Source organism: Anopheles stephensi, chromosome 3 (assembly GCF_013141755.1).
Source record: "Anopheles stephensi strain Indian chromosome 3, UCI_ANSTEP_V1.0, whole genome shotgun sequence".
Lineage (NCBI taxonomy): Eukaryota > Metazoa > Arthropoda > Insecta > Diptera > Culicidae > Anopheles > Anopheles stephensi.
This window is the reverse complement of record NC_050203.1, coordinates 43,881,232-43,907,018: the sequence shown is the minus strand read 5'-3', so window position 1 is coordinate 43,907,018 and position 25,787 is coordinate 43,881,232. Positions and strand designations below refer to the sequence as shown.

General features: G+C 43.8%; 1 protein-coding gene across 6 annotated transcripts; it reads left to right on the top strand.

The window, feature by feature from the left end:
- Positions 1-575: 575 nt before the first annotated feature.
- Positions 576-25,553, top strand: LOC118510987. Of its 6 annotated transcripts, XM_036053500.1 has the most exons (12): positions 576-1,128; positions 18,372-18,562; positions 19,688-19,815; positions 21,013-21,102; positions 21,205-21,414; positions 21,500-21,687; positions 21,769-21,875; positions 21,951-22,141; positions 22,238-22,438; positions 22,970-24,534; positions 24,615-24,809; positions 25,145-25,282. In XM_036053500.1, the coding sequence occupies exons 1-11, from the start codon at positions 977-979 to the stop codon at positions 24,625-24,627; spliced, it is 3,036 nt and encodes a 1,011-aa protein (XP_035909393.1). In that variant the 5' UTR covers positions 576-976; the 3' UTR covers positions 24,628-24,809; positions 25,145-25,282. The 6 variants fall into 6 exon arrangements, with proteins under 6 accessions (XP_035909393.1, XP_035909389.1, XP_035909392.1 ...); XM_036053499.1 differs by having other exon boundaries at positions 732-1,128; positions 22,970-24,809; positions 25,145-25,553; XM_036053497.1 differs by having other exon boundaries at positions 732-1,128; positions 21,769-22,141.
- Positions 25,554-25,787: the final 234 nt, after the last annotated feature.

Here is a 25,787-nt window from a genome sequence, read left to right as displayed (position 1 = left end):
TTTGGTGACGATTAGGCTACAAGGTGAAAAACTGTTGCAATATTAAATAGGGATAGTAATAAATAAAAGGGGTGGTAGATTTGACAGCCGCGCAGGTCTTCACATGACAGGACCGGAGTTCAAATCTTATCTGGATCGATCCCCCATAGAGAGAACCCACCATCCAACTATTTGGCATCAACAAGTCTAGTAAGCCAGAAATTGTAGGCAAGTCCTAACAGGTCGTTAAGCCAAGAAAGAAGAAGAAGTAATAAATATTGATAAATAATTAAAAATAATGAATAAGCGAAGAAATAAATATTTACATTTTTCGGTAACTCAGTCGTGTAAATTGAATTAATGAAAACTTTAGCCTATTTTAAAACCCTCTAAAAATCACCCTACACCTCCAATCGATTACAATTTTGACCATTGAAGGTAAAATTCACCGCTGTTCGTTCCCCCACCGCTGATGGGCGGTCCGAACACGACTTGCTCTTAGTTATTGTGGTCTTTGCCTTTACCTCCAAATTGCCTCAAATTCTATGCTTACTCCTGCTAGCTTATGTACTCGGAGCAACATTATGTGTCAACATTCGACACTGTTCGGTCGTTTTTCGCTCGCGCATCCCAACAGCAGGATCGTTTGTCTAACATTCTGTGGATCAATGTTTCTATTTTTTGTGCTGTGTAGAGGTGGATAGCTTATCTTAAAAAATGTGCCCTTACGCAAAGCTTGTTGCTCATTGCTACCGATGTGCAGTGGAGCTATGCAATTATAAATAAGTTTAAAAGTGCAATACATACCTCATGTACGCTAATTGGTGTCTGTGAAAATTATGAGTGAATGTGACCATAACGAATAAAAGATATTTAACAGTGCCAGTTGGAATAATAGTGTAATGTGGTATTAATCGCTTCCCTGGAAGTGTAAATCGATACAAAAAAAGAAGTAAAAGAATTGTGCAAAGCATGTGTTGTTAAGCAGTGCGTCCTTATGAAACTTTTTGAAGTGACAAGTGCACAACGGATTCTATTGCTGACGGCCCATTGCACATCTCGACCACCTCGAACCACCACCTCAGGAATGAAAATGAGTCAGCTGGGAACAGTTTATGCCACCAAAAGGAGGCGCCGCAATGGCAAAAGGTATACAAATGAAGTTATCAAAACCAGTGTTAGCTTAATTTGGGAACAATATTTTTACAAACATTTGCTTATCATTTTTGTTTAATACAAAAAAAAAAGAAGCAAAATAGATCCGGGCGTTAGCGTTGCCATCCAACCAAACTTTACGTTGCCACAAGTTGCAATTTTTGTTAGTCTGTTTTTTTTTGCGCAGGTGCAGCAAGTGTTATCGTCATGGCGATGATGAACCTTCCGTTTTGTGGGCCCTGATTCCTGGGCCATAAGCAAAGCATACAATTATTGCCTGTCCGAATGTTTGCCCTATTTTAGGCAACAATTTTCGAAGCTCGAAAATTGATGACCATTTATGCAAATTTCCACTGCAACCGTAATGACTGGCGGCATTTTTCGTAAGCAAAAATGCTCATACGAAACGGTTCTTGGAATATGCAATGTTGTGTTTTTTACGGACATTTATACCATACCACTACTATGTGTTTCTCATGCTGGGGCTTTCTGCAAACTGACGTATTGCTCGGCAAGGCAAGCAAAGTTGTAAAAGCCGCTGGAAGCTTTTTAAACAACGAAAGAGATATTTGGCCTTTTTCAAAGTTGGACCAAATGTTAACTCGTAAATAACGTAACAAACGATCGATACGCAACGAAGATCGTTACACTACTTCATTGACTGAACTACAGATGAACTTAATAACCAAACGAACTGCATGTGTGACCACCTCTAACTTTTTGACCTCAATACTTGATCATCCGTGAGGGCGGTCCGTTGGTACAGGCGACAACGACACAGATGTTCTTACGGCAGGATCACCGAGGTCCTGTCAAATCCCATCCTATCATTCTATCATGAAGTCTAGTCAGCCAGGATTGGCAGGCATGACCTAAGAGTAAGAGGTGGTTAGGCCAAAGAAGTAGAAGACTTGATCCAACTGATGCGCGCACTCGTCGATAGGCAACAACGAGTGTGTTGTCTACCTTTTGGTGGCTTAGTTGAATTCGGTTGGCTTCGAAATCAATCTTGCGGGGTACACCGATACTACTTACCGATTCAGCAGGCTTGCAGAGCTTTTTTGAGAGACACATTTTGATACTTTAAGCTGTATATTTTACACTGCCATGTTTTATACCATTTTGCTTCGAGAAAATCAAAAGATCATATCCGTTCAAAACCGGACGGAAGATAGTTTAGGAGCACCTATTTTTTAATTCATAAATCATGGAGGTTGTGAAGCGGATTTTCAACGAATTTATCGGCAACGAATAAATTTAAGGAAAACGTTCCTATCGTCAATCAAGACATCGCCGTCTTGATCTTGGGTATCATTAAGTCTGCTTATGACATTTTATACAATAAGAATCGAAGTCGAGGAAAGCCAGAAATGGCAGGCCGAGACCGGTCGAGGTTGCGGTACTAAAGAAGAAGAATACAATAAATATACAATTCATGAATTTTAAAATTAGAACAATTTTTTTCATAGTTTTAAGCACATAATTATGTGGAAAGTTAATGAAGGTATTGACGATGCTTCTTCCAATGTTTGAGTATGGTTATAGGAAGTGCAAGAGTTGAAGGCAGTAGGTTGAAAATCCGCTGTATCGGTTGCCTTAATCTATTGTCCCGTCACTGTATAAACATCGCGAATCGGAAATAATTGTTTGAAAATCATGTGTAAAAATCACATAAACTTCTTAACACTGACACTGAAGACTTACTTACTTATCAGGCGCTACAACCGCTTTGCGGTCTTCGCCTGCTGCAACAATCCTCGATACCGCTCACGGTTTAGCGCCATCGTCTGCCAATCCGTTATACCGGCCGTTCTGGCGGACGCATCAACGCCATCACTCCATCTCAATTTGGGCCTACCACGCCTCCTCTGTCCGTGTGGACGGCCTAAAAGGACTTTACGAGTTGGGTCGTCCGGTGTCATTCTCATGACGTTGGTTGGTACCAACGTGACATGAACTGAATAACAACAGTGTAATCGATATTTTATTCTTCTTCTTCTTTGGCACTAACAACTTTGAAATCGTCTTGGCCTGCCCTTTCCGGCTTTCTGTGACATTATGTTACCCGTAGCAAAGTAGTCCGCTCTACATACGGGGAGGAGGCGGTCTGGATGGGATTTGAGCCCCGTTTTTGCCGTGTGAAAACCGGCGCTTCTGTCGCCTCCTTGTATTCGATATTATTAAAGTCATTTATGCACTTCCTGCTGGATATTAGTGTCTGAATATCATTGCCAATAATAGTACGCCGCTCAACAAACCACACTCACGCAACTAAAACGTAGTACACATTGTAGATGTATTTCAATTCTTTGTGTAATGCGCAAAAAAAAAACCCCGTTACAACAACCGTTACTGGCTATACTGACTGACTAAATACCTGCCTTTGTACCTTTGTAGTTCAAACGTCTTGAACTTTGGTAAGTTCAGCCAATCAGCCAATTACTCGATTCGAACATACTATCTTCGCATCTAATGAACACAAAATAAACAGTACGTTGGCTTGCAACAAATTTATCAAATGCTGTGTTATTTTCTTCTTCCTTGGTTCGAAGATGTGAAATCGTTCTCGTCCGGAGCCTTCCATAAACTCGGCTCGGCTCGTATCCCCTGAAGTGCTTTTCGCTCATATCGAGCGAGTGGTCGAGCGATTAATAAAAGATGATAAATTACAAATACACACAAAACCATACCATTTGTTCGCCAAACTGTTTGTCGAAACTCGTCAAAGCAGAAAGAACCCAGCGAAAGCGGCCAACTTTTATTATTATTTTTGTTTCGCCTTCGTTTTTGTTTTGTTTTTGCTGATCGTTTACGATATCAAGCAACAAACCGCCGTCCAGCGCGTAAGAAAAGCGCTGGTGGTGTCGGCTTTGGCGACGTGTTTAGCACCATACTTTCTACCAACCGCTTCTACCCAAGATACCGGCCGCGGACTGGGGCCGTGAGTAGGGTTTATCAGGATGCGCCACGCCACACAGCTGGGGCTGCAGTTTATTGTACGCTTTCAATCGATCGCTGAACATTCCTGCTGACCCTGTCGGTTGGTTGCGGTGCGCCGTCAGTGTAGGGCATCGCTGTGGTCATTTTTGAGTTCAGCAAGATGATAGTCCATCTTACGCCCACTCTTTCAGGCGAGCTCAGGTTGCTGCTTATATATAGTTACGGGAGACACAATTGCACGCTTGCATTGTTGTGCTCAATTACAACAACAATATATTTGTTTGCTTACTGTACTGCTTATTGAACAAGTCGATTTATCGATTCACGCGGTAAATAAAGTTGTGCATTTGGAGCTGGAAATGCAAATTGCCGAATTTCTTCTACTTTGCTTGCACTACAGCAACCTCGAGAGGTCTTGGACTTGGCCACCATTTCTTTCTTCCTTAACTTAAGTTCATCCGTATCTGGTCGGTACCGCGTCCTACGTACGGTAGGGGGAGACGATATGGACAGAGTTCGATTCCCGATCCTGCCTGCTTGAAGACCGGCAACCGGCTACTGCCTCGAAATATGAACTCGCTTACTGATAAAGATATGCAAGTTTGGATTGTCCATCATTCACATCCATATGATCTGTAAGCTGTTTCCATCCAATGAATTAATCAACTGTGAACAAAATACGAAATATGAAAAGCTATTCTCAGACAATCAGTTTTGTTTGCCCTATTATTCATCTATTATTGAATTGGATCAGGCATTGACTAATTGTTAATTGCACCTTACGCTGTCAGCTTTCACCGTAAAACCAGAGACCCTATTTAAATGGAGTCCAGCGTACAAACATGTTCCTCTGCTGTTGTTTTTCCCCGTTCAGTGCTGCTGCTTGCAGAAACGGCTCTGTGAACGATCAGAATAATGCCGGTAATGCACGCGCGCCGAAGCACCTTAGTTTGTCAGATGCTTCTTTATTTTGCGCACCTTGAGGGCCCCAATTGATCGATCGATAACCGGTTGTGGTGGTGGTAGTGTTGTTGTGTCTGGGATTTTCTGCCTGGATTTTAGCTTCTTCCCGTTCGCGCGAATGCACACAAGTGCACGGCTAAAATATTGTGATCATGCGTTGTGTCCTTCTGGCAAACACAAAAAGAAAACGAAAAATACGGTAGGTGTTGGTTCTGGCTGTGGGAAATGCAAATACTAAATTGAAAAGTCAATTTATAATATCTCATCTGGCGAATAATGTGCGCCCGGTAACAGGTTAATCATGCCTGCATTTATGTAATATTTCATAGTGATATAATATTTTCAGCGCAATCAATTCATTTGTTTCCACTCAAGCGGCAGAATGGTCGACCGAAGAAGGCGAACAGCAATAAGCGAGAAATAATGTGCCAATTATCGCATCATACTGGGATTGATTTTTTGACGTAGAAAATAATTTTTCCACATTTTCCGTCCGGGACGGTTTGATTAGTAGGAAAATGCTTTATTTAGTTTTGAATGGGAGAAGCATATACTGGGAATAAATCCCACAAATGATACGGTTTTTGTTACCACAGCCATTACACAGTTTGTGGGGTCTCTCTCTTTCTTTTTAAGCTTTGATGTAACTATTTCGACGGCTCAGAATAAGGTTAGAATTCCAATTAGTAACAGACTAACAACTAGTGGTTAGTGGAGAATTAGTATATGGGACACAGAGATGAGTTTGGAAGGTTTTTAAATTCGAGCACTCCCCGGTCTTCACACGGTAGGACCGGGGCTCAAATCCCATCCAGACCGCCTTCTCGTACGTAGAGCTAACTACTTTGCTGCGGGTAAAATTAAGTCACAGGAAGCCAGGAAGCCAGGTCGACTCCAAAGCATGTGGCTACGGCTTCGGATACCAAGACATAGATCATGTTCTATGGTTTTCTAGACCCTCCTTATTGAACGCAGTTGGGGACATCGGCAGAACGCCTAACGTTCCTATTTGAGATCTGTTGTCGAGGGCGGGGATGATACCTACTTGAGGTCTATTTTCGAGTTTTGCCAAGCGAATGCCAACTGTTTGTCTGTTTTATGTGTTGCTTGTATGTGTGATGATGAATGACTGATTGAAGGAATGAGTGAATGAATGAGTTTGGTGATAGACGGGCTTGGTATGGCATAGAGGGAATTTCTGGATTCTGAATAAGGAGCATGCTACATCGTTGTAAGGACGTGTTGCGACGGCTAACAACCGCAGACACAGTAGAGTGATGGAGGATGACAACACTGGTTCATCATAATAACCGTGGAGGAATACCACGAAAAGAACCGACCCTCGCAAGCAATACTGCAACACTGAATTTGAATGACGAAACAACTATTGCCGGATCGGCCGAGCTCCCCCGGGGTAAAGTGCCCTTTCACGGTGTGGAGAAGGAAATGTCTCCAAACCGATGTGAATTGTATTCTTTCATGTGTTCTAGTTTTAAGCAATACGGCAAGCAACATCAATAATCCTTCGGCTATGATAATTTAAATATGAACTGAAAGGTAATAATTTTCGAAAAATGTTCCCTTTTGTCATACGCTGTGTGAAAAGAGGGCAACCAACCTCGAAACTCCAAACCAAATGCCATTCATTGCAAAATTCCAAAACCCCATTCAAAAACCCACCTCGTTTAGCCATCTGACCTCGTGATCCCTAGTGCTACCGAAACTCGGTAAATTGACGTTATTTTAGATATTATCCGTTGTCTGCAAAGCCACCACGAAGCACTAATCACAATAGGATTGTGATAATACGTGTGTCTATCAGCTTCGCTGACCCTTTAAAGTACGTCCGCATATCTACCAATTTCAACGCATCTAAATCAAACAGCGAAACAAATACACATAAATATCTTAAACTGCTTGTTCCTATCATAAATGGTTAAAAATTGCCGAGCATGAAATAGTAAACTATCTGGAGATTTCTCTTCGAACTTGTGGACTGTGCAAGCTACAACTAATATCTGCATTCTTGTGAAAGAAGCATGTACCAAGGCTACCCAAGCACCTCATGCTAGTTAGTAAAAAAAAAGTCTGAAATAGCCTGAAATGGTGACCCGTAGCCTCGTGTGGGGCTAAGGTAGTATTTTTTTCTTTACAGAGGCTTTGGTTGTTTAAGACATCTCATCATTGTCTCTTACCCCAAGTGAAATCCAAATAATATTTTTGCTAGCTAGCTATTTTATATTTTAATTATCACGCCAAGCGCCGTTATGTCTGCACCGCATGTGCTGACGAATTACAATTCTCAGGAACAATAAAAATTAACAAAGATTTAACAAAAGATTAACAACAAAAAAAAAAATAACAAGGCATTTCCTCTCTGTTTTTTTGCTTATCCCGGGCACGCTCGGTTATTTTGCTAGCAGCCTTTTTTTAGGTTTTTTTTCAGTTTCTCTCTTTTCTTGGCTTAACGACCTCATTAGATCATGTCTGCCAATTCTGACCAACTAGACTTAATGATACCACGAAGTTGGATGGTCAGTCCTCACTTCGGGTCCAGAACGGTCCGGATGGGATTTGAAGCTCGGTCCTGCCGAATGAAGAACGTCACCGTTTGTTGAAATGTTTCAGTTTCACGTTTGTTGAATTTATCGAAAAAAGGACTAATCCATCCCAGTGTCAATAGAACAACAATGGTCAAAGTAGCAGAGCTTCAGAGTCCTCAGGAATAGTGGATAGTGTGACAATTGTGGCACTTGCGGTTAAAACAAGACGGCGAAACCTAAACTTGTGGACCGCACTGCAAATATAAAATTATGAAATAGTTTAGACGTAATAGCAGACGAACTAGAGATAATGCTACCTAAATTTGAAGAACTAGGAAAATAGTTGTTAATGAATTTGAACAAAGAAAAGATGGTATATTCGATAGCGTCGCCGGTCTTTACACGCCCGGACCCGGACCGTTCTACCCTACGTAGTGAGCACCAGGTTAAGTGAATTCTTCGCAAAAAAGAGGATAGAGTACAATAAGCTCCCGACATAGGATTGACTGGTTGGTCCATTCGCATGCTTCCAATTTACTTCAAATACTACAATAGAATCAATTTAATGCTTGAATTACTCTCGATGTTGAGGTAGCGCAACTTATTATGAAGAAACAAATGTGTTTGATTAGCTTTATGCTGCTGCTGCACAACAAAGTGTGTATGTAATACATTTTACTATAAGGCAGCTCAAACAAGTTTGATATTCAATACACCTATTAACAGCTATTTGTGTATGTAGGTAGCATAACATATTATGACTGACGATCATTCTGATGATCGCTCGAAAGATAGCTGATGATGCCCCTTTTTCTTTATACCAACCATTCCATACACATGAAGTGTTAAAACTATTTGTTATTTAGCTTCGAACAGTTATGCTTGTAGCATTCCAACGCTACGTCGCAATAAATATGTCCTGTAGAGCAAATGCATCACAGTCCTACCAGAACAAAGCGCATAAAAAGAAACCAACTTCATCAGCAGGAAACTACCGAAACAGAGACTCCTTTGCCAAAACAACAGACCGATCCGGACGCATCCGCTCCATATCACTGCCCTGTTTTCTTCTCTGCCTTGGGCCTGCGCTCCATGCCTTCGAGACGCCTTTTCGTACGAATAATATCAGATCCCTGGAGCGCCGCATCGATCGACGTTGTGCTAACAATATATTTTGGCCCCCCGCTTTTGGCCTGCGCGTTGCCTTCCACTTGGCCGAGGAATAATTTGTAAACCGATAGACGGAAGGTGTGCTGCTGGGCGCGCATTGCGCGCTGGCCGGCCTGGTTGGCAATTTTAATATTTGCCTCTTTAGGATACCTCACGCGCCGGGGAGCTATTACCAAACACAAACTTATTGGGATGTTGCGTGTACCCATGACAAGTCAAATTTTATGCTCTGCCTTGATTTTGGGTTCATCCCAACGCGGATCCTTCGAGCGGACGGGAGATGGCCCGCCCGGGCTGAGGTGTGGCTGTCGCGGGGTGTTGCGAAAATCCCAATTTCTGCTGCAAGTTTTTACTACTGGAATAAAATGTTACTAAACGCAAACCCGTTTATCATGAGCTCCGGGATATCGTGGTGCAGCAAAAGGGATGTTGTTGTTTGTTTAATTCTTCCCGCTTTCTTCTCGCCCCGGGCGCTCCGGCGAGGAGGGGCTACGCTTGCTTCTGGGGCGCGTAGCAGCAAGCATGATCGAGCCATCACTACACCCTCTACGTGCCCTTCTCAGTGCCCCGGCTTGCCACACCATGGTCGCGACCATGGTCAAACGAGCGAATGCAGCTCGCCATCCGAATGTGCACCATCATCGACACGGTGTTTGGTTTGATTTCGAATTCCTAGGTGGACGATTCATAATAATTTGTTTATTTGTTCTTCTTTTGTGGCATGGTATCCGCTGTTCCAGCTACCTTTTCCGTCCCTCCGGCCACACTAAACCAGTTGATTGTTTCGTTAACATAAATTTAACTACTACTGTGCAGCTACACATACTGGCCTGATGCACCCCACACCGCGCGGCGGAATGCCGCATTAGTTAGGCAGACGTTGTAAGAGATTTTAAAGCTTTTGCTCTCATTTGGTTGTTTCATTTGTTTCTCACGTTTCATAGCCAACATCGTGCCTCGGATCGAAAGCTCAGATCATATTTGCAATTTATGCTACAGTAAGATGAGCATTACCTACATGCACACATAAAGTGTCCAAGTTTATGCTACATTATTCAACTTTTCAACCCTTTTTCATTTTAAATGTGCTAGATCTCGAACATATTAACGAGCACATATTGTAGATGCGACGGGTAGTGCATGCAGCAAACGAATTAATTTAATAATTATTTCAAACTACTTCTATGCTTTGCGCTTATGTATACGTTTATACACATACACTGCATCAATTGCAGAAAGGCTCATCAAGATAACTGAAGTTTCGTATGGACGCTGACCAAGGGAATACCTTTTCACCGCTAACAATAGTGAACGCATGCAAGCTTGATGCACGCGATCCTATAAAACAAAGCTGTGTGTTTCTGCATGTGTGTGTGTGTGTGTGTGTGCTATTCGGGACAGGGCCACAAGTACTTTGATTCTTGTACACTCCAGTAGCTTCGAGTGGCGAAGCTTAAAGCTGCCTTCGGTGCTAGAAGGTACTTTTTTCGCATAACGTAAACAATAGCGATCGTACAAGAGGCGTCGCCAGTTCTCAACTGCAATGTCCGCAACGCATGTACCATCTGTATGTGGCATGAAACTTGGCTTTGGAATAATCGTAGAATGTTAAAAAATCGCGGGACCGAGGCGACAGTGGCGCCGGTCTTCACACGGCAGGACCGGTGCTCAAATCCTATCCAGACCATACCGCCTCCCCGAACGCAGGGCTGACTCAGAAGTCACAGGCCGAGACCTCTAGAGGTTGTAAGTGCCTAGGAAGAAGTAGTTAAAAAATACTATCTTAAAAATGTAGCTGGGGAATGTTTTATACGCAATCATGTTAATATGGCCATTCTTCCCCCCTTATCCAATTCGGTTATTGCACATTAGTTTAGTAAAGCTCACCAAATGAGGTGAAATTGTTCAATTACACTATAATACGACGATTTGCGTATGTATGTAAACACATAATTGAACAATTGTCGGTGTTGTTTTGACCCGTAAGCTGATCAAATCACTCTCTCCAACTAAGAACCCTATCCTAGGTGTTGCCACATGACAGACGGCAGCCGAAATCGTTGCAAACTATCGAGACGCTTGAATCTGTTTTCATGTAAAGTGTTTAGCTCAACCTCCCTTTTCTGCCGAGAACTCATCGAGATCTCAAACTCGACTAGCTTAGCTTTTGACGTTTAGAAGGTCTTGAATTGCTCGCATCGTCCGTGAGTTGGATTTTATTATAATTTATTTCACTCCTCGGATTCCCTAAATTCATCTAATTTAAATCAATCTCTACGCACTTCCTGTTTGACACAAACTACTGTATGCTGACGATATAGAAATAGTAATGACTGTTTCGAATCCTGACTCTCTTATCCTTCAAAACTGTTTGCCTGTCTGTCCGTCTTTCTTTTTGTTGGTGCATGAGTGTAAACGTGAAAAAAGTTACTGTGCCTTGTAGGGTTTACCTTGCGTATAGGCAAAGATTTTAAGAACCCAGACCGACACTTGAATTCGTACGACGAAATTGACGGAATAGAATCTATTTACAAAAAATGTACTCGTTCACTTTCTTACCAGCTGCCATGGTGCAGTGAGGCTTCATCTCCTTCTATCCGTACTAGGCACCTCCTATTTATACCAGAATCCTTTCAATATAGTCGAACGACGGCTCGACGATGCTTTCTTTCGTAAGCTGACTAGCTAGCGGTTCAATCCTACAAGGTTTATTAGACCTTGACCGCTATTTAAGTAGGATTATAGATTAACAGAATTTGGTACTACTTTAGCAAATGATCAATACTTACAATCATTTAAATAATACTGTAGATCAAAGTGTCGATAGATTATTGTCAATTACCTTAGGACAATGTTGCGAGGCATTTTCTGAATTTTTGTTTTAGACGATCCTCTGTGTTCTACTATTGTTAAGTTCTATTAAAGATGCGAATAGTAAGGCCGCAAAAGGCTTGGTAACATAATATATAAACAAAAATAAATAAATAAATTACGAACATGTTTAATCCAAATGCACGATACCTTCAAACATATTTGCTCTACCGGCTTGCTAGATTGGAAGCAGAAATTGACTGATTGGGAGATATTTAAACGCAATTATTTGTTGGTTTTACGCTATAAAACGGGATTTTTCCCCAATTTCTTCCATCAAAGATTCAAAGATCGTTTTGATAGCTTGTACCTCGCTTATGGTATAGTAATGTTAATAAAATGCCTAGCTGCATATAAGCTGTTTTGCGCTAAATGCGCTGATTGACCAACGCAATCAGTCGCAATGATCAAGCCAATTTGACTTTACGGTGAGTAGTAGGATTTTCTTCTTCTTATTCGGAGATCTCGGCATATCATTTCTGGCTTTAGATCATTTGACCCGTAGATGGCTGGTCAGTTCTACGTACAGCGAAGCGGTTCATTAGAAAGATAACAGAATATGTTAAAACAGTTTGTTTGATGTTATATATATTTTTTTGAGAGACTTTTTAACATTAGCCTCCCAAATTTTGTTTGTAGCAAACCAGGAGCGATAACTTCAATTGATTGAATTTTTTATAATTCCCTATTTATTTACCCATCTTTTTGTCAGTGCGTTCTGTAGAGTCCTTGACCTGCCATTGTTGGCTTGCTTGACTTGATGTACCTGTAGTTGAATAGAATCCCTCCCTTCGGGCCAACTGGGCGCCGGTGTCACCATACCACCCCGACCCGTTCGAGTGGAATGTTTCAAGTGAAATACTATTCGAGCTCGAAACACCAACGTTCGTATGTGGCGTCAAACAGATACACTATGAAACCGAACCAAAGCCAATCGTACCATCACGGGCCCGTGATCCTGCAGCTTGTTTAAACGCTTAGAAAACATGTTGCGTCAATCATCGCTCCTGAAACGATAGGTAAACGGTGCTCTGTTTATGAGTTTATTGGTAATGAATGAACAACAACTTCCGCTTTCGAATGATTCCCGAATTATGGATTGATAGCTACGCCCCTGGGACAATGCACAAGTGCGACGGATGGCATACAGTTCTAATGTTTCCTTTTTAAATCGAAGTCACGTGAGTCAAATAATCCACGCAAGGTGAAGCAGCCCAGCCGGAACAGAAAGGGTCGTTTTGCGTCATTTCATTTCCATTACTCACCATTGTTAACATGTTACATCCCGGACCGGAAACCTCTCCAACCTCGCAAAGCGGGTTCTCCAAGAAGAATCGAGGAGGATCGAACCGACCACACATAATGGGTATCATTTTCCGCCTATTGATACGTGGCCGCTCAATTGTCTGTGCACTTTTGTTGTGTTTGGCAAGTGATACACACCGATTGAATCATGTCCCTTTCGCTGATGCGATATGGTCGATATCAAACGATCAGCTCTCAGGTCTTAACATCCGTCAAGGATGTGGCTTGCTCGGCATTTGTGCCCTTCTCTACAGTTGCTACACTCTACTATTGCGTCCTGCTCTGTGTTAGCTGCAGCAAACCAGTTACCTGATTAGTTCCCGGGAGAAAATCTACCCCGTCGTCCGGTAAACCACAAAGCAAAACAAAACAAAAGCCCAAAAAAGGAGCAAACATTATTTTCCCGGTGTGAATCAACCTACTCCCAAAACATATGCTGCGCTCGGTCCTGGCAAGCGGTGGTAAACCCGCGCTGCGGCGATTAGGTGCTGTGTCAGGCGGCGGCCAGTGTAGGTTATTAAAAACGCGCGTGACTCATAACCTTTGTTTTGTGTTTTCTCCTGTCTCACCGGTATCGACTGTGGGGGATATGCAACCTAGGCGGGCTTGTTTTCACCGTCTGATACACGTTACCCTCTGATACAAGTCTCCCCGCCACAAGACAGCAAAAAGGACACACAACCTGCGAAGGGTAGCGGAGGTCGCGTGTGCCGCGTGGACCTTAAGCGAAGCATAACAAAAAAAAAAAAAGATACAGGGTACTACCGAGCCCTTGCTGGCTAGCTTTTGTGCCCAGGTTGCCCATTGCTTTCCCTAATCATGGTTTCATAGCAATAAAAATACACGCAAATAGTGCAATATCCTTTTCGGAAGAAGTCTCGCAGCCGCACACCACTGTGAGTGCGCCGCTTACACGCCGGTTCAATCTAAATGGATATTAGATTCGAGGCACGGGATAAGGCACTATAAGGTAGATGTGCACGTTAACGAGGTAAAGCAAAACCCAACAAAAATGGGAGTGCTCTGTAGTCGTCGGCAGGTCGGCCCGTTCATGGCTTGTCCGGCTGACATTAGGAAAACCAAAAAGAAAGAAAAAAATCGTTGCTACACAGGACAGGTAAGCAAAGCCTTGCAACCATTTCCCTCGTTGAAGACAGTTATCCTGCGTGGGTCACTCACCCCGTCGTCCTTCCGCGAGGCCATGCACGAAAGAGAATGGCAGGAAATAAATTAAGTAAACGCCGTCCTGTGCATAACGGAACAGACAGATCCCCTCAGAAGTTTTGTGTTCCATTTCAGTGAACCGGATGTTTCACGAGTATGTAGGGAGAAAAGGGTCTCATTATACAAATGGAACCACCAGCTGACGAGTGGTCAATAACGATCTGCAAAACGAGTCCCCCCCCCACCGCCTTGGTCCCGACACATACGACGCAAAGGTGTAGCTCTCGCTGATCTTAAAACCACACTCTCACACGAGTAGTGCTCAGCAACTGACAAACGAATCCTTCGCTTCCCCGCGTGCATACAGTCGCACACTCTCGCACCGGATGTTTCATCGCACCTCCGCCCGACGATCGTGAACTATCATCTGGCTGATTTGTGGGATGTTGGCACAGCCTCTCTTAACTCGCGCTCGATAACACGCTTGGCCGGGTATCCGTTTGGGGGAGGAGGAAACATGTGTTATTAATTGATTTTTAACAGACATAAATTTACTGCTGCCATCACAAAAATATCATATTTTCATCGATGAACATGAATCGAGCTACATGTTAAACTGCTGCCTGTGCACAGTAACATGAGCGCTTGTTTTGCTTTTGTTCGGCGTGTCTTTTGCTTTATCTTTTTATTATCGATCCAGCGACTAATTATTCGCTGTTGTGTGTGTGTGTGTGATAATCGGCCATTAGAATGCAGTTCGTGATTCGCGAAAGTTATTTATTGATGTATTGATTAGCGCACCGCTCGTGTTGGGGTAAAATATACTGAACGATCAGCTTAACTTTGCGACCGGAATGGACATAATTTAGCGAACGGATGACCAGTCGGATGGTTCATTACCGCAGTGTTTTATTTTACGAATGTTGGGCGTACGGATGAATTTGTGTGAATTGTAAAAGTCGTCGTTTAACACACATTTACTCGTTTGACGAAGCTTACCAAGCAATCCATTTTGTACGAAATTAGCGTACATGGAACAGCGTGAATAAGTACCATTTAAAACCCAGAACCCCATACTTCCGAACGCACCAAAATGCACGTTTCAAGCAGCATATGCACGATAACTCATCTTTCGACAAACCCGTCCAAAACCAACCGATCAACACCAGTGTGCCATTGCAATAATGTGCATCAACTATCTTTTCCGGGGGTGATATGCTTTACGGCTGGTAGCACGATGGGTTGGACGCTGCTGGACGCAGCGTACGGCAGCTGCGTGAGGTGCTGTCTTACTGTAATAATTATCTTTTCAGACATTTATTCTACGCAAGACGAGCGGCGGCGGCGGCGGCGGGTTGATAGCCGAAAGCTGCGGTGCCCTGCGAACCATCAAACTCGTGGCTCGACGCGTTTCAATGAACATTTGCTGGGCGAAAGAAAGGCTGTCGTGCCCTCGATTGCAGACATTTGTCAGATCGAACGTCACCACGACAAGGCCAAAAGAGCAGAAACTGCACATGCTGTTGCTGTTGCTGCTGCTGTCTGCTGGGCAGACCATTAAAGCTACGGACGGCAATGTTCAACTAGAATGAAAATGAATATGAAGATAATTATTAGAACGTTTCTTCCTGCTTGTTTGCCTTCCATGTAAACTTTTGCGCGAACTACCATATCCCATCAAATTCCAAACATTGGACGGCTTACTTTCCTTATCATGCCTTCAAAGTGCCTGCTGTCTGGGTACGCTTTGCAGGGCAGTAAAGTAAACTTGCCTTCGCGATCAATGGTACGATCTCGCACCGTTGCTTCCTTTGCAAACTGTTGGCCATTTTCACCTGCTCAATGTTTGGCACAATTAAAGATCTAATGAAACGCAGGTGTCACAACCGTTGAACAACACATTTTGGTAAAGGTGAGGCTGTTGGATGAAGCCACCATAAAATAACCCAAAGAAAGGCTAGAAGGATAATGACAGTGGCCTTTTAACGTAACGCTGGTACGCTATCAAGTGCGCAAAAGTGCAATGTTGTTTGCAGTTAGCCACCTCGGTCAGCTTCAATTTAGTCGCATTCAATTTCAGCAATAAAAGCTGCAGCTTATGCTTTAAAGCTGCCACAACCCTGAAGAACGTTGCACTTGTGCACTTTCAATTTATGAATTAAACATTTTACCCCTTTATCCACACGAGCATAACGAACGCTTGGGGTAAATGAAATATGTGTCCCCCCTTTTCCACAACCGTCTCGTTACACGCCACCTCATTGGCACGGTTTGCACGGTGGCTGATATAGACTGCGGGGAGCGGTTCCGGGTGGATCAAGCGTTCCCCGCTCGGGCATCGGGCTAACAATGGCATGGACATTTAATCATAAAAATAAAGCCAAAGCTTAGCATACAGCGGCACCTTTGCTTTGCTGCGCCGATGATTTTAAGATAATTGGCAAGGGTTTGCGTTCGCGAGCTTCATTATCAGGGAAGGTATTGCATTTCTAGCGAGTAATTAGTTCCAACCTGGAAGCACCTCACGCGAAAGCACTTACTGATGGGACATTTGGCAAAAGTGTACTTACTTTAGCCAGAGCTCTTCGGCTTTAATTGTTAATCAATTCATTTCTTTGGATGTTCCATTTTTGCTTATCTGCAAGTCACAAGCTCCATTCCGCTTCACAACACATCATCTGCCAGTGCACATTTGCATCTTATCGTGTGGCGTAATTTGATGCATTAATTTTGGCCCCCATTCTCATGGCGTTGGAAACGATTTGACCTTAACAAAACGCTATCTTGTTTGCGAATTGAGTGAGAATTTGTGGAATTTCGATTGATCTGTCACCATTTAAAATATCAGCTTGCAAAGCCAACGCTCGTGCAAACGTTTGCATACGTTAAACGCTGCCACTGCTAAATCAAACCGCCGCTTAAAAGCGACAGTCCTAAGCCCCGGCCCTTTTTGGCAATTAAATTTAAATAAACCGTTCCACCACCACGATCTTGCGCTAATGCTCGATGCGGCCGCTACCGCGTCGGATGCTGTTTTTGGGCTTATGATTAATTCAACACCTCCGAATGCTGGAATGCTAACCGACTGTCGTCCTCTGAATTACACGCGAACGCTACTAGCTCGGTTCCAGGCCCGGCCCGGGCACAGTCGAAGGCGTTCGACGTCGGTTGGTTTAATTTTTACTTGCTACCACATTCTACTACTGTCCGTTCGTTTCACGGACGGGTTCGATTGCGATCCGATAAAAAAACTCACCTTCCCCCGTTCCCCCGTGTGGTGCAGCAGGAAGTGCACCATAAGGCGGTGTGTGTGTGTGTGTGTGTGTGTGTGTGAGTGAGTGTGGTTGTACGGTGACATGGATGTAGGCTTGCTCCTGTGACTTTGTGTTCATTTGGCTGACCTGTCGTCCGATTACGGGAGTAAGAAATGGGTCTGCAAGTTTGTTTTGCCATTAGTCTTAATAAAAGGTGAAGATTTCTTGTATTTGATTCTGTTCCGCAACGCTTACGCTCCATCCAAGCCGTAAGCCTACGAATATAAATCACACAGTGAGTAAAACTGTTGGTGCCCCTGTACCAAAATAACCAAATGCAATGTGTCGTAATGGAGAGGTTTTAAGATATGTTTTGCGCGCGGTCGGAATGCAAAAGCAGGGAAATTATTGCGTTGAGGTTTCTACCAAATATTAATATTGTTTCCATTAGAAACACCATGGAAAAACTCATGTGGTACAGTCATTTTGACCCACTCCCATAACCACCAGTGCACCAGTGTGCGATCGTTGAGTATCTATCGCATCGTATCGACGGTTTTGCATTTTGAAACGAAACGACCCTAACCTTTATGCTCCTTTTTGAGTTGATAATTACTCTCATACATCTGTTCTACACGAAGGTGACACACACACGCCGCGTTCTCCACCGCGGACTTTCGGTTTGCCTTCGGTGCAGTCGCTTAATGTGGAAACCTTATCCAAAGGAAGCAACACCCGCTCACACTCACTTCCAGAAGAATTAAATCGTTCGTTCACACGTTGGTAACGATTTAAAACGTTCACCGTGCCCGGTTACGATGATTTCGAGCTCTCATATCGGTGTTTCCAATCCAAGACACCCCTGCGGAGCAACCGTAAAACAGGCATAAAGTAGTTAGTAAAACAAAAAATACGGAGAAACATAGATTGCTAAAAGCTGACACTTTAAACAGGTAGCGCGAAAAAAAAGAAACGGGCATGATTGTACAATTGTCGTGTGTTTTGTATGTTTGTACCCTTTCCACAGCATTAAGGCAACTCCGAAAGAAGGCATCACCAAGAGCAACCCCTCCAAGCGACACCGAGAACGGCTGAACGCGGAGCTGGATCTTCTCGCTTCGCTGCTACCATTCGAGCAGAACATTCTGAGCAAACTGGATAGATTAAGCATTCTGCGGCTCTCGGTCAGCTATTTGAGGATTAAAAGCTATTTCCAAGGTAAGAGCGATGTACATTTAAATCGAAGCCCCTTACTATGCTGCGAATCACGAACAGTAGAAATTAGTTGAGCTTACCAGACTTTATGACGAATACTGCACGAGCTCTTGCATACAGTGTTTTCATTAAACATTTTCCGCAAGCCTTATATACATCACCAAATTCAAAATTCGAACAAATTTGCTATTTTGCTAGACTTAGGTATTCTCTATTTCTATTTTGCAACCTTAAAAAGCTTTGCTTTTGTAAAAATGTCTTTTCTTGAGACACAGTTTGTTTTGTATTTTAATTCATACGTAGACAGAACAGACATAAAAAATTAAGTTTTTGAGGATACTTTGGACAAATTTTGATTCAATAAGTACGTATCGAAAGTATCAAAAAAAGTTGTTCGTCACCTGGTCATCACGTTTTGCCACGCATTGGATTATACGATATGATAAGCTGTGCTTGTTACAGCAAGAGAGAGAGAGAGAGAGAGAGAGAGAGAGAGAAAGAGAGAGGGAATTGATAACATAGTTTATTCTAGAAAACCCACTCCTTCGTATCTTCGATGCGCGTTGTTCATATGATCGAATAGTTTCAGTTAGTTAAATCGTTGAATAGTTTTAGTTTAGGGAGGATATATTGAATCGTGGTATGGAGAAGTATTACACACACACGTGATTTAGTATAGACAGTACAGTGTACAAAGGAGTAGCAGAAGTGTTGTTGCATACGATGGAGTATCCGGCTACATCGAGATTATTTTTTTATTCACACAGAATGGCCTGGCGTATTGCTTACTTCATCAATATTTACTTTACAAATATATTAAATTGCTTCAAACAGATTAAATCCCATTAGGGCCGTTCACCCGTAGTGAGGTGCGACTATCCAACTATGCGGTATCAATAAGTCTAGTAAGCCGGAAATGGCAGGCATGACCTGCGGGGTCATTAGGCCAAGAAAGAGGAAAAAGAAGATTAAAATGCTAATCTGTCATAAGAGCAAAAGGATAGATGATTACTAACTCGAAACAAATAGAATATGCTCATACTAATTTAACACAATTGTTGTTTAACCACACACACATACACACACACACGAATTTGTTTAATTGTTTACCTCTTTCTATTCCCGAAGTTGTCATGCACAAAGAAAAGGGCGAAAACGGACTGGTGTCACATTCTGCATCCGACGAAAGTTATCGTGCGCGAGATTTTACGTCCTACGATCACAGCTTCATCGTCGACAGTGATATGTTCTTGCAGGTATGTATCATAAGCGTTATTATCCACAAACGAAACCCACGGCCCAACATCAATGTTGGTTGCAATGTCACAATTCTGTATTGCTGTACGTGCACTGGAGTGTATTGATTTCGCTAGAAGCGATCGTGTATCGTATCCGAATTCGGATCCTATTCGCGATCTCATCCGAAACAAGAAAATCAGGCATGAAGGAGGACAGTACCCGTCGAGGTTCGCATTTGAAAACTGACGGAAATAGTGGACACTTCTAAAACCGAAGCAAGGGAGTCATTAGCTGAATCTAAATGTATGGAATTGTGGCCGTTTGGCGAGTCTCAAGAAAGTTTATCTCATGGTTTCATTTCACGTGGCTAGCGCTCTCTTCAAGCTCCCAGAGAACTAGAAACCGAGACGCTGCTGTCCATCATAATTACCTGATAGCAGTAAGGGAGACTGGCGGCGGTCCAGCAACCCATTCGCGCCATCCGACAGTACCGCTTCCGGCGGGACGAGTTAGCTCTTCGTACTGTAATTAAAGAACTATCAACCGTAAGAAAATGGAAAAGTGAAGCAACACAGCATGTGTTTTGTAGCGACCAGCGTGCTGATGTGTCAGCAGGCAAGCTTTACCAGTATCGGTCCGACTTCTGGGTAATCGTTATTTAATAGCATATTTGATTGGAAACCCATTTCTACCGAAGCGTTAACAGCAAAACGTAGATCAAGCTTCTTTATTTGTTAAGTTCCGCGATTTTGTATTTATAACCCGCACGCTTGGGAACGGGTTTCTAGTTGTTTTGACTTTGTTATTTATGAAATATACAACTGTGCAACAATCTCGAAATCTATCGTGCAACAACTTTAAACGAATCAATGAGTTAGGTACGCTTATCCCTTTCATTAACCGTCATTGTTTGTACAAGTTTATTATGAGTCTTACTATGAGCAAATCGAAACCCTTTCTACATGCTTCTTTCAGCGAACATTTCGATTGTTTGCAGCATTTTAATTTGAATTAAAAAAAAACAAAAACGAATGATTGCTCATGTTCGTTTAAAAGATTATGATTAAAAAAATAGAATCATCTCCTAAATAGATTGTAGTGATTGGGGACAATCAAATGAATATAAATCAGATACAATCTAACCATTCATCCACTCACAGATTACAGAGTAATGGAGGATTTATTAACATTTTCTCCTGTTACACTACTTCCAGGCATTAAATGGTTTCATAATGATTTTAACCTGCGAGGGTGAAGTGTTTTTTGCAACACACACCATTGAAAGCTATTTGGGATTTCATCAGGTAATTTTATCAAGAACCTTTTGTTAATTATTTTCAACACCATTCGTCTTAAATTTACCTCTATTTAACCCATTTCGATTTGTTCTTCACGCCCCGGGTCAGTCCGATATCATTCACCAATCCGTATACGAGCTGGTACATTCGGAGGATCGAGAAGAGCTGCAGAAGCAACTGTTGTGGAACTCCTTTCTACCGGCCGATCTCTCCGGCATTCAACTATCGGAGGCATTGGTGCCGGAAAAGGACAAACTGCTGGAGCGAAGCTTTACCGTGCGGTTTCGCTGTCTGCTGGACAACACATCCGGCTTCCTGGTGAGCATCCCTTGATCCCGACTGCAAATGCAAAGTGTACCATTTTTGTTTTCCAATGCTTCCCAATGTGTGCACACCACGCCAGCGCCTGGACATAAGGGGTCGGGTGAAGATATTGCATGGCCAGAACAAGAAGAACGAGGAGCCACCACTTGCGCTGTTTGCCTTCTGCACACCGTTCGGACCGCCCAGCCTGCTCGAGATTCCACCCAAGGAGAACATGTTCAAATCGAAGCATAAGCTAGACTTTTCGCTCGTTTCCATGGATCACAAGTAAGGATCAGCAAACAAAGCAAATCAGTCTTTCGTCCCTGTTGGGGAATTTAAAATTGACATCGTGCACTTACTTTGCAGAGGAAAAAACACACTCGGATACTCCGATTCCGAACTAGCCAACATGGGCGGATACGATTTGGTGCACTACGACGATTTGGCGTACGTGGCCAGCGCTCATCAGGAATGTGAGTGTACCACCGAGTCGAGCAATCACCGGGTCGAGCGTGTTTTATACTCTCCATACATTCACTGCATTTCAGTACTGAAAACGGGAGCCTCGGGTATGATTGCTTATCGCTATCAGAAGAAGGACGGTGCTTGGCAGTGGTTGCAAACGAGCTCTAGGTTGGTGTATAAAAATTCTAAGCCCGACTTCGTCATCTGCACCCATCGTCAGCTAATGGAGGAGGAAGGCCGAGATCTGCTGGGCAAGCGTACGATGGACTTTAAAGTAGGTGGCGCGTGGTTTGGCGCGTAGCGCAATGGGCGGTGATGAGCTTAAGAGAAATTTACCTTTATTTTTCGGCACATTTCCGGCGTGCGCTAGGTAAGCTATCTGGATGCAGGCATCTCGTCGACCTACTTCGAATCGGATCAACTGATCGTCAGCTCGAACAACAGCAGTGCACCGAGCTCGCCGACGACCTCCCAACAGCGTGCCAACCGGCGTTATAAAACACAGCTTCGCGATTTTCTCTCCACCTGCCGCCATAAACGCAAAATGCCCAACCAGTGCGCTGCCGAACAGGTATGAGGCGAACAACACACGAAGATCAATTTTCGATCGGTTATAATATATGTTTTGAGCACAATATAGTTTTACTTGCCGGAGTTCAAATCCGATGGAGTTCAAATCCCACCCCAAAACCCCTTACGCACAGCTCAAAACAAGTCACAGAAAGCCAGAAATGGCAGACCGAGGTTTCCTTTCGAGGTTGTAGTGCCAAGGAAGTCGAAGAATATTTTTGCTTAGAGTTTGCTCTGAGAAACTTATCACCTAAAGCAATTTTTTCTGAAAACTCACTTATGAACAAGGAACTAACGCGCTGGAAGGTATCATCGTGGTGATACCCCATATGTAAACCGAAATTAAATGTATAGTAGACAACAAAAAAGAGCAGAGCATGGAGCTGAGCTAGACTTTTGCAGTAAGACTTTATCTGCCGTCGGTGCTGATAACAAGGCTCCGCGTTCATTCAAAGCCAATGGAAATGCGTCCTCTCCTCTTGCTAGCCTCATAATACTAATTTGTTACTGCCACCTTTTATTTAATGCGCAGGTTTCTCCTAGCGTCGCGGTCGTGGATTATATTCCTGGTGGGCCGCCAGGTACGGCGGCAGCGGCTGCTGCGGTGGCCGCGGCTGCCTACTCGAACAGCATCAACAGCGTTTATTCGCCGGCAGCCCACTTTCCCGGCACCGGACCGGACAACGTGTACATGGCCGGGCCAGTGCATTCGACGAATTTTTACCCGATGCCCGATAACCTTTTCCACCAGTATCGGCTGCAAGGTGTAAGTGGCTACTATCCCGAGTATCATACCAGCACTAGTGCATCCACCTTTGTTCCTACTAACGGGCTTATTCCGTACGACAGTTATGGAATCACTAAAGAGGACACCATGCGGTGGCATGAGGGGACAAAGAGCTACGGTGTTGGCAGCGAGTCAGGACAGTCGCACCCGGCCAGTAACGAATCTTCCCAACAAGCGGAAGCGCCCGGCGGATGTGCCTCGAGCGAAGCCACCTATCTTGTCGGTGGCTTCGCAGCCGCACCCGGTACCGATCCGAGATCCCCTCATGTCCCGAAAGGTTCGTGCCAGCAGGGCAAGAGTGTGTCCCCACACTCAACCGAGGAGCTAGTCGATCCTTGCTGTACCGTCGATGGTAATGCCACACCGACCAAAGATGCGCTAGAGCGCCACACGCACCACGGCAGCCAACCGTCACATCATGGGCCGCAAAGCACACAGCACCATCATCCCGGTGCTCATCACCAAACGGCCCACCATCACTCGCACCACCATCATCAGCAGCAGCAAGCTCAACACCAACATGCAGTGCAGCATCATTCGGATATTCAGCAGCTTCATCCGCATGCGCATCAGCACTCGCATCCATCGAACCGCCATCGGAACGGTGATGGGTCGGACGAACACAAACTGGGCTGCGCCAAATCTTCGGCATCCTCCTCGCCCAACCGCCACAACGAACCGCAGCGTCAGACCGTTCTCATGTGGGGTACGTCTTGCAATAGCAGCGCCATCAGTGGCAACGGCGATCCGCATGCTAGCAGTAGCAATGGCTCGCCCTCGTACGATTATCTGGATTCCGCGGGCAGCTTCAGTCTCGTGAATCTACCGAAAGCCACATCCGTCGGCACCGCCATTAGTAGTAACGATCTAACGAACAGTAATGCTACTAACTCTCTCAACCCGAGCGCCACCATCGGCGACCCTACCCATCATCTTCCCGACCCATCTACTTCTACTAACAATCCCAACCAAACGCATTCCGCCACCTGCGATCCATCGTCGCAAACATCCGGCGAGACGATCCTGGAGTCGATCGAGAGCAACCCCCGCGGGGTGGCGAAAACAATCTTCACGCACCTAGCGCTTGCTACCAAAGCGCCGCAATCCCTGCAGCCTGCCGATTCCTCCGGCGAATCGAACAACGCTTACAGCGGGAAACCATCCAAACTCTATGCTAACCATTCTAACCAACAACAACCACCACAGCAACCGACGCAGCTGCCGCAAGCCACGGAACCGCTCGCGGATGGACCGGCTGTCGTTTCGATGGATCCTAACAATGCTATTCCCGCTTCCGCCGATACTAAATGGTATTGCACCGACGATGCATAACTCTCACTCGCGCTCTAGGACAAAGTACTAATTATCGTTTTGCCACTAACGCATGCAGCCCGCGCAACTGACGCTACTGCCGCTAGTACTGGTGTCGTGTAACGTCGTGTCGACTCTGTTTCGCGCTTGACAAATGATTGGCCGGTCCGAGTACTTAACGCCATTGCACCACCGCATCCTTAAAAGAGCAAACTGCGCCAAACTGTAACTGTAAACACTCAAAGGGAAATGGCAATACTAACAATACTAAGAGGTATGGCTAGTGTTGTATGTAGAACTTGTATGCACAGTGTGTAGTTTTGTTGTCTTCAATGCGTTGTTAGTATGCGCTCCGAATAACATTTATCTGTTTTAATGGGAGTTTGGTTTGGTTCGATTCCATTTTTATTCGAACAGTTTACTTAAAAGTGTAGCCTGTGGTTGAGAGGAGCTTTGTTTTACTTATTTATCGAATATGTTGAACAAGCAAACCAAAGGCTGTTGTACACCAGCCCCCGCCTATAAGTACTGCTTCTTGTTGTCGAATTAAGCAATTCCATCCATGCTATTGGCATCCATGTAACCTTTCATTATCTTTCACTTCCACAGGTGATGCCCGACACAAACGATACACAACCGATCGGACCGATGCCTTCGATGTTACTAAACGAGAGCGAGCAAAATTGCACTGCTGATCGTCAGCAATATTCTACCCCTCGGACGTGGAGATTGTTTTTTTTTATCGAGAAAAAGCCAATGTCAAACGAGTCAGTAGTGCGGTTGTAACTTTAATGTTCGCATCAACCTCCAACCCTGTGCACATTTATTCATACATAATGGCAAAGGATGATCGGAAGCTTTCATTCCTGGCAAAGAATCGTCACCTGCACATGCTGTTATACGCTTGTCCTAATGACTTCCTACAGTTGATAATTTTATTACTTCCGTATTTTCAAACATGTTTGTATTTTAAAATTTCTTTTAAACTATCGATCGGGAATAAAACAATTAACATAAACATGCATAACGGATTGCGTATCTTCATAATTTAGTTTAAACAATACGCTTCTGAAAATATGTATGAATGTGCAAATGTAATATTCAGTAGCGTTAAACATAACTGGCTTGAAAGAAACGAACTTCTCATATACGAACCATGGCCATGCCAAACAATTGAAATAAAATAAAAACAGTAACAACCGACAGCTCTTTCCACTGTAAATATCATCGGGGAGTAAATTGTACACACAAA